This window comes from Callospermophilus lateralis, unplaced genomic scaffold (genome assembly GCF_048772815.1).
Source record: "Callospermophilus lateralis isolate mCalLat2 unplaced genomic scaffold, mCalLat2.hap1 Scaffold_63, whole genome shotgun sequence".
In the NCBI taxonomy this organism is placed as follows: domain Eukaryota; kingdom Metazoa; phylum Chordata; class Mammalia; order Rodentia; family Sciuridae; genus Callospermophilus; species Callospermophilus lateralis.
This window is the reverse complement of record NW_027514713.1, coordinates 8672137-8686396: the sequence shown is the minus strand read 5'-3', so window position 1 is coordinate 8686396 and position 14260 is coordinate 8672137. Positions and strand designations below refer to the sequence as shown.

At 31.9% G+C, this 14260-nt stretch overlaps 1 protein-coding gene across 1 annotated transcript in view; it reads right to left on the bottom strand.

Annotated features, from left to right (window-relative positions):
* Positions 1-14260, bottom strand: part of LOC143389708 (uncharacterized) — a 43238-nt gene that overhangs the window by 16873 nt on the left and 12105 nt on the right. Inside the window, exons 5-8 of the mRNA XM_077108377.1 lie at positions 6501-6534; positions 3863-3935; positions 3283-3340; positions 3039-3190 (exon numbers count right to left, since the gene is read on the bottom strand). Of these exons, the coding sequence (XP_076964492.1) occupies positions 3039-3190; positions 3283-3340; positions 3863-3935; positions 6501-6534 (317 nt within the window). The remainder of the gene's footprint in view (positions 1-3038; positions 3191-3282; positions 3341-3862; positions 3936-6500; positions 6535-14260) is intronic.

The following is a 14260-nucleotide window of genomic DNA, read 5'->3' as shown; positions in this document are numbered from 1 at the left end:
GATTTTGCTCCAGGATGATTCAAGACATGCAAATCAATAAAACTAATACGCCACATATAGAATCAAGAGCAAAATTACATGATCTTTTAAGAAGCTGCAGGAAAATCCTTTGACAAATTCAATGGCCCTCATGACAAAGCCCTGAGAGATTAGAAATAGGAGAATTTTAAAGACCAAGTATATCAAATCCAAAGCCAATAGTAAAATGAAGAAGAACATTTTCTCTAGAATCAAGAAACACACAAGGATGTTCATTGCCACCAATCTCACTAATTACAGTACTTAAAATTTATAAAAAAAGAAAGAAAAAGGATTCAAATAGGAAAGTTAAAATGTTAAATTATTTCTATATGCAAATGATGTAGTCCTATTCTTAGAAACCATAAATAATATATTGTGAAAATTCTACTTTGATGAATGAATTCATCAGAGTAACAGGATACAAAATAAACATATAAAAATAAACTGTCTATATACCATAGGAAAACTAGAGAGAATAAAGCAAGAGTAATAGCTCATTCAAATAACTTTAAAAATATGTAGGAAAAACCCTAAACAAGAAAGTGAATGACCCCTTCAAGTAATATTACACATTGATGAAAAGGAAAATAAGAAAACAATAGGAAGTAAAAAGATCTGCTATGTTCATAGATAAGCAGAATTAATATTGTGAAAATGGGCATAGTACCATAAATGAGTTATAGATTCCATGTATTCCCATTCAAATTCAAATGGTATTGTTCACAGAAATGGGGGGAAAATAACTACTTCTAAATTTGTATGGAAGAAAAACAAACAAACAATAAAATACTTAGACAAAGTGATACTGATCATAAGATAAACAATGGATAAACTACAATGCCCAATTTCAAAATATAAAACAGAGCCATAGTAATAAAAACCATCGTCCTGGTGTAAAGAAAGACCCATAGACCAATGGATAGAAGAGAAGTCAGACAGCAAACCCACACAGGTACAGTCATGTGATACTAGGCAAAGACACCAAAAACATATTTTGGAGAAAATATGACAGTTTAGAAATAGTATTGGAAAAACTAGATAACCATATGTAAAAGAAGAAACCTAAATGCCTATTTTCTAACACTATACAAGAGTTTATTCAGAAAGAACTAAAGACATATGTACCAGACTAGAAGGTTTACAAATGCTAGAAGAAAATATATGGAAAACACTTCAGTATGTAGGCAATAACTTCCTGAATAGAGCCCCCTACAGCTCAGAAAATAAGAGCAACAATGGATAAGAGAGGGTGCATCAAACTGAAAAATTCCTGCATAGTAAGTGAAACACAAAACAGTAAGAAGTGGTAGCCTCCAGAAATGGAGAAAAGCTTTGCCAACTCTCTTCTGACAGAGTATTAATATCCTAAAAATATTAATGCACATATCTTAACACCAGAAAAACAAAAACCTTTTCATTAAAGAGCAAATGCACAACTAGTTCTCAAAATAAGAGATACAAATGGCCAACACTTCAGGGGAAAAAAAACAACCCAAAATACCTTTATCAATCGGGAATATGCAAATCAAAACAATATCAAGCTCCTATTTCCACTATTCAAAAAAGCAATCATCAAGAAGGCAAATAATACTGGGAAGATGAGGAGAAAAATCTCCTATATGTGAATGGCAGGAACATAAATTACTATATCCCTATGTAAATTCATATGAAGGCTACTCAAAAACTAAACATAGAACTACTTTATTATTCAAATATACTACTCAGTACTTACCAGAAAATATTAAAGTCAGCTTATTTTAGAGATATACATATGCCCATCTTTGCCATGACACTATTAATAATAGGCAAGTTATAGAATTAGGCTAGATGCTAGTTAATAAAAGAATGGATAAAGAAAATGTGGTACATATACACAAAGAAGATTTCTATGCATAGAGAACAACAAAACTAATTTTACGAAAATGTATAAAACAGGGAAGCATAATGTTAAATAATATAAGCCAGTCTCAGGAAACAAGTATCATATATTTCTCTCACATGGAAAACTAGAGGTGGAAATGTTCAACATAAAAATAGATGAATAATAAATTTTATCCATTAGCATACATAAAATTGGGAGTATGGAGGAAGGAATGTTAAAGATAGCATTAGGGGAGTATATTTGATCTATATGTATGTAAAAATATGCCACTGTGAAAATTCTGTATAATTAATGTGTATCAATTTTTAAAACCTGATCATCTTTTTTAAATTTTTACAAGTTCATTTATTTTTCATTTATCATGTTCACTACCACTATTACTCATTTGTTTGGATTTGTAATTTTTAATAGCAGTACTATTTATATATGCATATATATTTATTTTATTGATTTCTTTTTAGTTATATGTGACAATAGAGTCCATTTTGATATAATCCAACAAGCACTGACCATCAACATATTAAGTCTATATTAATTGTTACTAAATATGAATTACTTGAAGCTTTAATAGGAACAGAAGCAAAGAAAAGAATGATTTCTTAAGCATCTAAAATATGCCACATTTGTTTATTTTTCTATTCATTATAATAACAAATGATTGTGATTGTAATCCCAAACCCTGCCTCCTAGTCATTCAAGGATGTCAAGAATAAATAATCAACAAATATAACACATTATTCTATTAACATTCCTATGTTTGGCCTAATATTGAATTGCTGCTCTTTTTAATTTCAATATTTCTTATTTTAAGTATCAGCCATCTTGACTCTCTTATTCAATCTGGACACTTGACTTTCCCTTCATAAATGAATTCTTTGTATGCATCCACTTTTCTCAGTTTCATATTCATAAAGCTGTTCTTTTTCCTTCTTTTCTATTTCTTTCCTTCTATAAGGGCACACTGAAGAACTGTTTATTCCCACCACTTTCTGGCAATGTTAATTCTGTACATATACCTCACCTGTTGCTCTCCTTGTTTTCTACTATAACCTTGTAGCCATATTTCTTTCTAGCACGTTTTTCTTCCTGAAAGATGATATGTTAAAAATTGGAAAGATTTTTTTTAACACATTACCTTTGATTCAGGTGATGGAATTGAAGGACAATCATTCTTTATTCTGATTGCCTGCACAAGTGTGGTTTCAAGTATTTCCTTCTTTCGACTCAAAGGTTTACTTTTGTCAGGTAAATTTCCACTCTTTTGGTTCCCAGTGTCATATTTTACTTCTGACAATAAAAACAAAATGAAAAGTATATAAAAATTCTGTAATTTAAAGTCAATAAGCAGCACAATTTCAGGCAGTCTTCACATTGCTTACCATCCTTCATGGATTGTCTGGAAGCTTCAATAAATTCTCCTCCTTTTTCTGGTATGTTCTAGGAAGAAAAAAAATCAAGGGATAATAAGAACCAAAGATGACAAAATAATTATTATTCTCCACTACTATAGGATACAACAGAATAAGCATTCTGATGTATACTTATTCCAAACTAAAGGCACCAGGGAAATTCCAAATTCTATAAAAATTAATTTAGGCATGAGTATTGTAAGTCATTTAAGAATGATTTAAAAACCACAGTAATGAAAACTGATACAAAAAATCCTTCAATAAATATATTTCCTGTACAGTTAGAAAGCTGTTTCTAATGCAATTTGTCTTTCACTATGTATTTCACAGCCCATTGTTACTTCCAGCCCCCACGATCCTCAAGTACTTGAGAGAATAGTGATACAAAAAGCATTTTTTAAAAAAAAATCAACATAATTCTTTGAAATTGATTCTTAGCAAATATTCAAATAAAATATAAGAAAAAATATAGCTTAATTTTCAGCAGTAATATCTTAAAACACAAAATTCAGAGCAAGAACATGAGGTTTTTTACAAAAGATCACTTTACCTTAATATGAGCTTCATAGCTGTCCCCAACCATTGCAAACAAGGAATCATCTGAGTGTGATTTTTTGATAGATCTTTAAAGCAAAAATGTGTAACAAAAATGGTGAATAGTTTTCTTTTTAAAATAAACTCTGTTTAATTTAAGGTATAACTTATTAAATGGTATTTCTTGATTGATATAATTAAAATATAACCTCCAATTAAAAAATAGCTTGTATTCACCTCTTTGTGACTCTACTGCTGTGAATCTATAAAATATTCAATATAGATATTAAGGCACTCTTAGTTCCAATTCAGAGCAATAGTCAATACATGAGCAGAAACAGATAATAATTTGTTCTTGCAAATTGCCTGTCTTGAAGGCTGAATTTAAAACCCTAGTAATGGCTGATTTTTTTTTCCCACCTGAACTGAAACAAACCTCTGGTAACACAAGACAAGATAACAAGAGGCACAGTTCTCTCTCATGGATATCCAGGAGTCAAATACTAAGCAATGTTGTTTTACAGGATGGAAATCACCAATAATAATACACTATTTATTCCCTCTACCCACAAATAATGCACAGAGTTCTCTGGAACTTTAAAAATTATTGAAAGTTTAAAAGTGAATATATATGTTATTTAGAATACCTTTGTCAGAAACATTGAAATAAATTATAAAATTGATTTTTCCTGTATAGGTCTCACTTTATTCAGGTCCTCATAAACTAGCAAGCCCTTTAAGATCTTTCCAGGAACTCAGACACTCAGGGGGAAAGACTTCCAGAAAAGCAGAATCTTGGTATTTGTACCTCTGTTTCCCTAGCTATTATGTAAATATCCTCCTTCCTCTGGGAACCATTTCCAAGTCACTCATCTGCAAAACTCAGTGGCAGTCTCTAAACTTAAAATCTACATCCCTTGAATATTCAGATTCCTGACACAGGTTAAACTAACTGGAGTCTCAATCATTGGCCTGTCTGAATACCTTTCCAAATACTCAACTGAAGCTTTTTAATAACTTTCCCTGTCAATCACTCCTTTGCCCAGCACTACATGTACATTTTAAGGACATCAGCAATTTGGAAAGAAAGTAAAGGTGAATGAAAACCTGTTTCGTGCCACAGATCCATGTATTCTAACAATTTCCACAGTCTGTTTCACTAGTCTCTAATCCATTCTTGTATCACAGAGATGAAAACAGGCAAAATACAAGCTATTAAGACTTCCTCTAAATTTTGTGTTAATATGCCATTATAGAGAGCTTTTAATATACTGTGTCCTTCATTCCTGTTTTGTGCTCATCAAACTAATCATAAACCCTAAGATTTTGGTCTCTTTTTAAAATGCTTATTCCTACCCAACACAGTGTTGTTACTCTTGGTGAATACTTATATAGCCCTTTCCTTCACTAGTTAAATTTTGATCCTCTACCACTATGTTCACTTAAAAATTCTAGTCTTGTCCTCTTTAGTTGGGTTCTTATAGTCAATCTTCAATATATTATTTTAAAAAAATCACCTTAAAAATGATAAACAGAAAATGTACTGAGCTCAGAATTAAGAAACTGGAGTTAAAATCTCATTGTTGTCATTGTTTGTACCCAGAAAACTCCCTTTAATATATTTAAGTTTAAGGTACATCCTCAAAACTATCATTTGGCTGGCATGTAGAACACATGCTGAAAGACTAGAAGGTTTATAAAATTCCTTAAAATTCTGAAATTTCTAAACTTTTGATCTGTCAAAAGAAAAAAAAATATTCAATTGACAAAACAGAAACACAAAGAGAACAAAACAGAAAATACAAATAGAAATTAAATAAAAGGTTATAGTCATAAAAAAGAAAAAAAAAGTAAAAAAGTAAAAGTCTTCATAAAATTGTTAGGGGTAGTAATTGAAGAGAAACTAACTGGAAAATCAGGAAGTAGAGAAATAAGAATGCCCTCTAAGGATTAATATAAGTAATACAACATTGTCTAAAAAGTGTTATTCTTAACTTCCAGTAAAATAATTTCTCTACAGCACTTGCCTGATCTTCTTGTTTATTAGAAAACATGAGGCCATAGCTCTGTGAGATTTTCCACAAAAGCTTTTGATTTATTAAAAAAAAACCCTGAATACTAGTTTGAACTGTCAATATCAGGACAAAATCTTGGACTATAACCTGGCTTATCAGGTAAAATATAAATCAGAATTAACACACAACTGCCTTTGACTTTCTAAATTGATGATACGCAATTTGAAAGTTAAAATGTGAATATATATGTTATTTAGAATACATTTGTCAGACACATTGAAATAAATTATAAAATTGATTTTTCCTGTATAGGTCCCACTTGGTATCAACCTGTACAATGGAACAACACAATGGAGTTGTCATCTAGGTAATACTACAGCCTAAACACAGGCCTGAAACTTATTAATTACACAAATATGAAACAAATAGTCAACCTCTATGAATGACAGCTCTTTATTAGTAATTAACAGATTATAATAGCACAGATACTTTCAAAGTGCTTATAAAACAACTTCAGGAAACAAGTGTTAACTGAATGTGGTGGTGTCTGTCCCACACTAGAATACTCAACAAATTCTTCTACCTTCACTCTCCACTTAGTTAATAGACATTTTTTATTTAAAATCTATAAATTCATACCTTCTTAATGAGTCATCTTTAGGACTTTCTTTCACTATTAAATAAAACAGTAAAATATATAATTAATCAAAAACAGAAATATAAAATATAAAATTTTACAACTCTGACTTTTTGTTATAAAATGTTCCTCCAGACAAAGACTCTGAAAAATTTTTAGAATTAATATTAATTGTATTTCTGACAGGTAAGTAATGAATGCATTAACAACACCTATGTCTCCCACTTTGTACTTATCAAATGCAAGGAAGAAACAACAGGAATTATAAAAGTTTGATACTTAAAAGTAAATCATTGGTCCCATAATCATAATCCTTAATAAAAGTTGCAAAAATGAAAAAAAAACATTATCGTTGCCAAATAAAGTAGCATAAATATGTAAGTGTCAAACAAGGAGAGCCATGATGGTGAATTAGCCGGAAGTGGATTTCCTCACAGATCCACAATATGGGACTCAGAGAGTGAGAAAACTGCTTCTCTGTGAGGTGGGAGATAAAAGCATGCCACTGATACTCAATACTCAATATTGAACAGAGAGACCTTGAAAACTGGGGAATTTGGTGTATATCAGAAAAAGATGAGAAACAGAGCTGGAGCTTAGGATCTTGATGTGAGTGGGGGAAATCAGTACATTAAGACAAAAAAGGACTGAAAAGTGATGTAGACAAGGGGCTAGGGTTGTGGCTCAGTGGTAGAGTATTTGCCTAGCATGCATGAGGCACTGGTTTCAATCCATGTAAAATAAAATAAAGATACTGTGTCTACCTAAAACTAATTTTATATATATATATATGAGAAAAGTGCTGCAGACAGTCTTGGAATGCAGAATGTGGGACCAGAAGGTCAAGCTAGTCTACTCATTAAACTGTGGCATGAAAGTCATCACCGGTCTGCCTGGAATGTACAGAGAGTTGAAGCTGGAGACATATTTAAACATCTGCACCAACTCAGACTGAGAATTTAGATCCATGTGTTGAGGCTCAGTCCGATATATAAATCTGACAGACACCATCCACAAGACATAAACTGAGCCTAGCAAATCAGGAGAATTTCTGGCATGTACAGTATTTCTCCTGGGGGTAATACTAGTCAGATAGGCCAAAGAGAGCCTGTCCTCCTCTCTTCCCTTGACATAGCTGTGCCCAAGACCAGTGGCAGTTGCTTCAAAATCTCAATGAGCAGAAATGATGGACCTTGGTGCTTGAGGGCAGACCTAAGGAGGTAAGAAAGAACAGTACCCTGAAAAAACAGTACTGGTAAAGCCTGGCTTCCCTGCCAAATGAATGTAGCCCTGGGGAGAAAAGTAGAGTAAAGTCCTAGGTGTGCATTGATTTATTTATGCCCAGTAACTACCCATGAAATGAAACACATGGGGCAAAGACAGGAACTCACTGCCTCCCCTGAGAACATATTGTAGAACCTAGCATGACCTATACCCTGGGCATGGAGCTGACAACACCTTTCACAGCCCCCCATACCATACCATGGAGAATGGAAACTGAGAGATGGAAAGACACTTTGGAAGAGACAGCAAGCACATACTTTCAGTAACAATCCTGTTTTTTTTTTTAACTTTTTAGTTTTAGTATGTGTACTGATGGATACATGAAGGACATTCATACACTTGTACATATTTGTTCATGCTTTCTCATTTGTACTATCCTGAAACATAGTTATTTTTCCTTACTCTGTTGTTAAGGGTTAAAGTTTTCAATTAGCCTGTTTTGGATTGAGTTTGTGTTCTGTTTCAAACCTTTTATTTCCTTTTGTTTCTATTTCTTTTCTCTTACAAACAGTCAAATTCCATTATTCTCACTTTACTCTATTTCTTTTACTTGTTTTTCCTTCTTCCTCATTAACAATACATCGTATATCACTTTGTTCTGCCCTACTCACATCCTGAAACTGCTAATCCTTTTTTATCACCATTGCTTTTTTCTTCATAATGAACTCTATTTTTAATTTCTCCCAGAACTCTTGGTTTATAAAACTCCACACACCACCACTAATGCTAAAGCAACAATTAATACAATTGAAGCTATAGAAAACACCTACTCTTTTATTTTATGAAAGATATAAGTCATGATTACTTACTGTCGTTACTGATATAAATTGATACAGTCACTTTGTGTGAATATAAAAATTAAGTATGCAATTTAGTTCTCTATTTTTTATGCACAGCTAGTTGCAATTATTTGGCTCCCCCCCCCAACCTGTGAGCCACAAGATATCTACAGGATCACTAGAAATGCACAGAATAGAAGTTCTGTTGCTAGAGATCCATTTTGATACATGAATAGACACACAAACAATATGAACAAGAAAGGGAACAAAGCATCACAAACAAACCAGACTGTCTCAAAATCAGATTCCACAAAAACTACAGTGAAGAAAATATCAGAGAAGGAATTTTGAAAGTTTATATTACAACTGATCTATGAGATAAAAGATAATGTAAAAAGTAAAATCACAGAGAAGACACAAGAAGTAAAATATCAAGAAGGAAATAGAAGTTCTAAAGAAAAACCATTCAGAAATTTTCAAAATTCAGAAATCAATAAACCAAATTATAAATGCAATGCAAAGCATCACCAATACACTAGATGACTTATAGGACAAATATTCAGGTAATAAAGAAGTAGTGCATAATCTTGAAAATAAAGTTCATTATGGAGAAAAGATGTTACTAATAAGAAAAGGCCAAATTTATGATTCACTGTGATAGATGAAGGTATTGAATTTCAAAACAAAAAATGAACAATCTTTTCAATGAAATAACTGAACATTTCCAAAATCTTAAGAATGAAATGAAAAATCAAACACAGAAGGTATATACAACTCCAAATATATAGAATTACAACACTCCTAGCCACAATAGTATGAAAATGCCTAACACACAGAATAAGTATAGAATTTTACTTATAATAGAATTTTAAAACCTGATAGTGAAAAATGATTGGTCATATTCAGAGGCAAACTGATCCAGATCTCAGCTGATTTTTCAAAGACCCTTAAAGCTAGGAGGTCTTGAAATAATATATACTAAACTCTGAAAGAAAACAGATTCTGCATAGAATACTAAATTATATCAGATTTTAATATGAGATAAAACTTCCTATTATGGAAGTTTTTGTTTATTTGTCTATTTTGTTTATTATAACAAAAGTTAAAAAAAATCACAACTAGAAAGCTGGCATTATAAAACCCAATAAATATTTTATTAAGAAAAAATAAAATATACAAATAAAAAACATACAGAAACTAAAACTAACAGAATAGTTTATCAAAGTAGAATCTATTTCAACTTGATAACTAGAAATGAACCAAAATAACAGGAAACATAAATCAACTCTCAATAATAACACTGAATGTTAATGGACTCAACTCATCAACAGATATACACTGGCAGATTGAATTGGAAAAAAAATAAGAACCCAACAATAGCCTGTCTCCAAGAGACTCACCTCTTAGAAAAATATATACACAGACTAACTGTGAATGGATGGGGAAAACATATCATTCACATGGATGTTATAAACAAGGTGTATCTATTTTCACATCTGAAATAATGGACTTTGAGAAAAAGTTCATCAGAACAGAAAAAAAAATTCCATTTTCATACTGCTTAGTAGAGTAATACAACAGAAAGAAATAATAGTGGTAAACATATATGCTCCAAACTATGAAGCATCTAAGTAATCAAAGAGTTCCTTCTCAATATCAATAATCAAACAGATCACAACACAATAATATTGGGAACTTTAAGATGTGTCTCTCATCACTAGAAAGATCATACCAACAAAAATTAAATATAGAACTAAAATTATAATAAATAACTTAGACTTAACAGAAATGCACAGAATATTTTACTCATCAATGACTGAATACATTTTCTTCTTAGCTGCAAAGGGAACATTTTCCAAAATAGACCATATTTTAGTACATAAAGCAACATTTCACAAATACCAAAAATAGCGCTAATACCTTAAACTCTGTCAGACCATAATGGAATAAAACTAGAAATCAACAAGATGAAAATTTTTAAAAAAACTAACACTAGGAGACTAAATTCACTATTGAATAATGAAGAGATAGATGAACAAATCAGAGTTTAAATAAAAAAAAATTAAATGTAAATGAGAATAGTGATACAATATATAAAAACCCTTGGGACACTATGAAGGCAGTTTTAAGAGAAATTTTTATAGCATTGAGCCCATACATTAAAAGAATAGAAGGTTACTGAGTAAAATAATCTAATATTATATCTTAAGGATCTAGAAAAAAACACAAAAATCAGCAAAATAAAGGAAATAATAAAAATCAAGGATGAAATTGATAAAATCAAGATGTAAAAACTGAAAAAGAAATGAATCAAAAATTTTTTAAATGAACAAAATTGATAAATATTAACAAAGCTATCAGAGAAAAATGAAAAGTACCAAAACCTCTGATGAAAATGGAAATATCAGCACAGATACCACTCAAACAGAGCATAAATAGAAACTATTTTTCAAAATCTATACCCCAATAAGCTAGAAATTCTAAAAGACATCAGTAAATTCCAGGAGACATGAGCTACCCAAATTTAACCAGAAGTATATAGAAAATTTAAAGATATCAATTTCAAATAATGAGAATAAAAAAGTCATCAAGACCCTATCAACAAAGAAAAGCCTAGGACCAGATGGATGCTCAGCCAATTTCTACCAAACCTTTAAAGAAGAAACAATACCAATCCTCCTCAAATTATTTCATGAAATTGAAAAAGAGGGAATTCTTCAAATTCATTAAATGAAGCCTATCTCACACTGATACTAAGTTCAGACAAAGATTCATGAAAAAAAGAAAAATTCAGACTAATATCCTTCATGAACATAGATGCAAAAATCCTCAATAAAATACTGCTAAATCTTATACAAAAATAGATTTTAAAAAATAGTGCACATGACCAAGTAAGTTTCATCCCAGGAATGCAACACTGATTCAACAAATAGAAATCAATAAATGTAATTCACCACACAAATAGATACAGTATAGAATTTTACTTATAATAGAATTTTAAAACCTGATAGTGAGATGAGAACGCTTAAGTATCAAAATAGATGCAGCATCTATTTTTTACATAATACCTTATCCATTCATGCTTTAAACACTAGAAAAAAACAGGAATGAAGGACTCATACCTCAACATTGTAAAAGCTATACATGACACACTGAAAGACAACATAATTATAAATGGAGAACAACTACAGAATTTCTTCTAAAAACTGCAATGTGACAGGGATGCCCACTTTCACTACTTCTATTAGTACAGCTGCAAGTCTTAGCAAATACAAAATGTAGAGATAATACTCTGCAATCTATTGGATCATAAATGAATAAAACTCCAGAAGACCAAATTCATGACTGAATGATAAATAGAGAGCTGAACAAATCAGGTCCTTTAATCTCTTGCCAGAGAATTTGGCAAAGGATTGTAATTAAAAGGATATGAATAGGAAAGGAAGGGCTAAAACAAGCACTGTTTGAAGAAAACATGATTCTATATTAAGAAAATCCCCTCAAAAAATACTCACTAGAAAGCTTCTAGAACACAAATGAATTCATCAAATTGCAGGATACAAAAGTACCTGTTTCTATACTCCAATAAAAGATGAGCTAAACAAGAAATTAGGAAAATTATCCTATTCAAAATAGCATAAAAAACACTTGGGAAACAATCTAACAAAAAAGGTAAAAGACCTCTACAATGAAAATTACAGAACACTCAAGAAATAAATTGAGGAAGGTCCTAGGATATGGAAAGACTTCCCATGTTCTTGGATAGGCAGAATTAATATTGTCAAAATTACCATACTACCAAAAGTGCTATAAAATTTCAATGCAACTCCCTTCCAGAGCCCAGAGATGTTCTTCACAGAAACAGGAAAAGCAATAATGAAATTTACTTAGATAAACAAGAGAGGCAGAATACCCAAAACAATACCTAGCAAGAAAAATGAAGCAGGAGGTATCAAAATATCAGACTTCAAATTACACTACAGAGCTATAAAGACAAAACCAGTATGGCATTGGCAACAAAACAGGTAAGACCACCAATGAAACAGAAGACAGAGACAAACCCACATAAATATAATTACCTCATACTAGACAAAGGCATAAATATCATATACTGGTGCAAAGATAGCCTCTTCTACAAATGGTGCTGAGAAAATTCGAAATCCATATGTAGGAGAATTAAATTGAACACTAATCCTCCCACCATGCACAAAAACTCAACTCAAAGTGGATCAATTACTTAGGTATTAGACCAGAATCCCTGCACCATATAGAAGAATACATAGGCCCAAAACTCCAACATATCAGCTCAGGAATTGACTTATTAATAAAATCTCTAAAACACAAGAAGTTGTTGGTGGGCCTGACCTTGGATCTACATGGAGGAATGCTCATCTTTCTCATTGTGCAGCAGGGATGTCCTAACATACAACACTATGTTTTGGAACAGAGTGTTGTCAGAACACTGGCAAGCACCATTTACCCACTCCTTTGACAAGAAATTACTCCCCAGTTGGTACAAGGCAGTTGCTAGACTCTTGGTGGCAGGACTCCCATAATATTATGTTTTGTATCCCCTGTGGTCTATCATGACTGCTGTATGTAAATTGGAACATAGACACTATGAAAGCTAGTTTTGCTGCATAATATAGCAGAAACAATTATATGCAACTGTCTTTGGAGGGATTTCTGTATGCCCTCAAGCTCCCAAGAGTAGATGCTGAAAGGGCAGGCCCCTCAACAAAAAGTAAAATCAATTTTCAATGAATGGTGCTCCATCAAACTAAAAAGCTTCTTCACGGCAAAGAAAAACCCAGAACATGAAAAGAGAGCCAACACAATAGGAAAAAATACCTTTGCCACCTGCACCTCAGAAAACACATTAAATTCCAGGATAGATAAAGAAATAACAACAACAACAACAACAAAAAAAAAAAACAAAAACAGCTTAAAACTAATAATAACACCATCACCAACCACCACCCATTTAATAAATGAGCAAAGAAATTCAACAGGCACTTCACAGAAGAAATACAGATGGTCAACAAATGTTTGAAAAAACACATCTACAGAAATTAGAGAAAAGCAGTAAACAGATCAGAGACAGAAATCTTATAAAGACATTCCAGTGTAGGAGACAGCAAATATGCTCATCTCTTACTTCCAGCTACTTTTTCTATCTTATGTGTGGTACAACCAAAACTTTACTTCCCCTAGGGACAAAAGTGTTGAAAGATGACAACCTTCAGAGTTTATACACTCTTATCCATTCCACATGGTGATAGGGAAATATAGAAAGAAGCACTAGGGAGGTAGCAGCAAGTTGTTATGTAGAAATAGCTGATATGATAAAATATTTAAATAGGCTATGAACTCACTCATGCTTTCAGAATGAGCCAAACATTGTCTCTCCATATAGAAGAAATTCTTTCCCACTTCATTAGAACTATAAAGCAAAACAAAACAATACAACATCAACAAACAAGGCATTTACTCTGAGAGAATCTCCTGGTAGGGCAGAGGAAAGAGCTAAGTGGTAATGTATTGCATAGAATGAAGGAGCTCTGGCTTCAATCCCAACAGTGAAATAAATAATGATGATGATGCTGACAATGATGGTGATGATGATGATGATGATGTGGAGGAGGAGGAGTACAAAAGACTTGTACTGTTAAAATTATATAGACTGAGTTTATATTCAC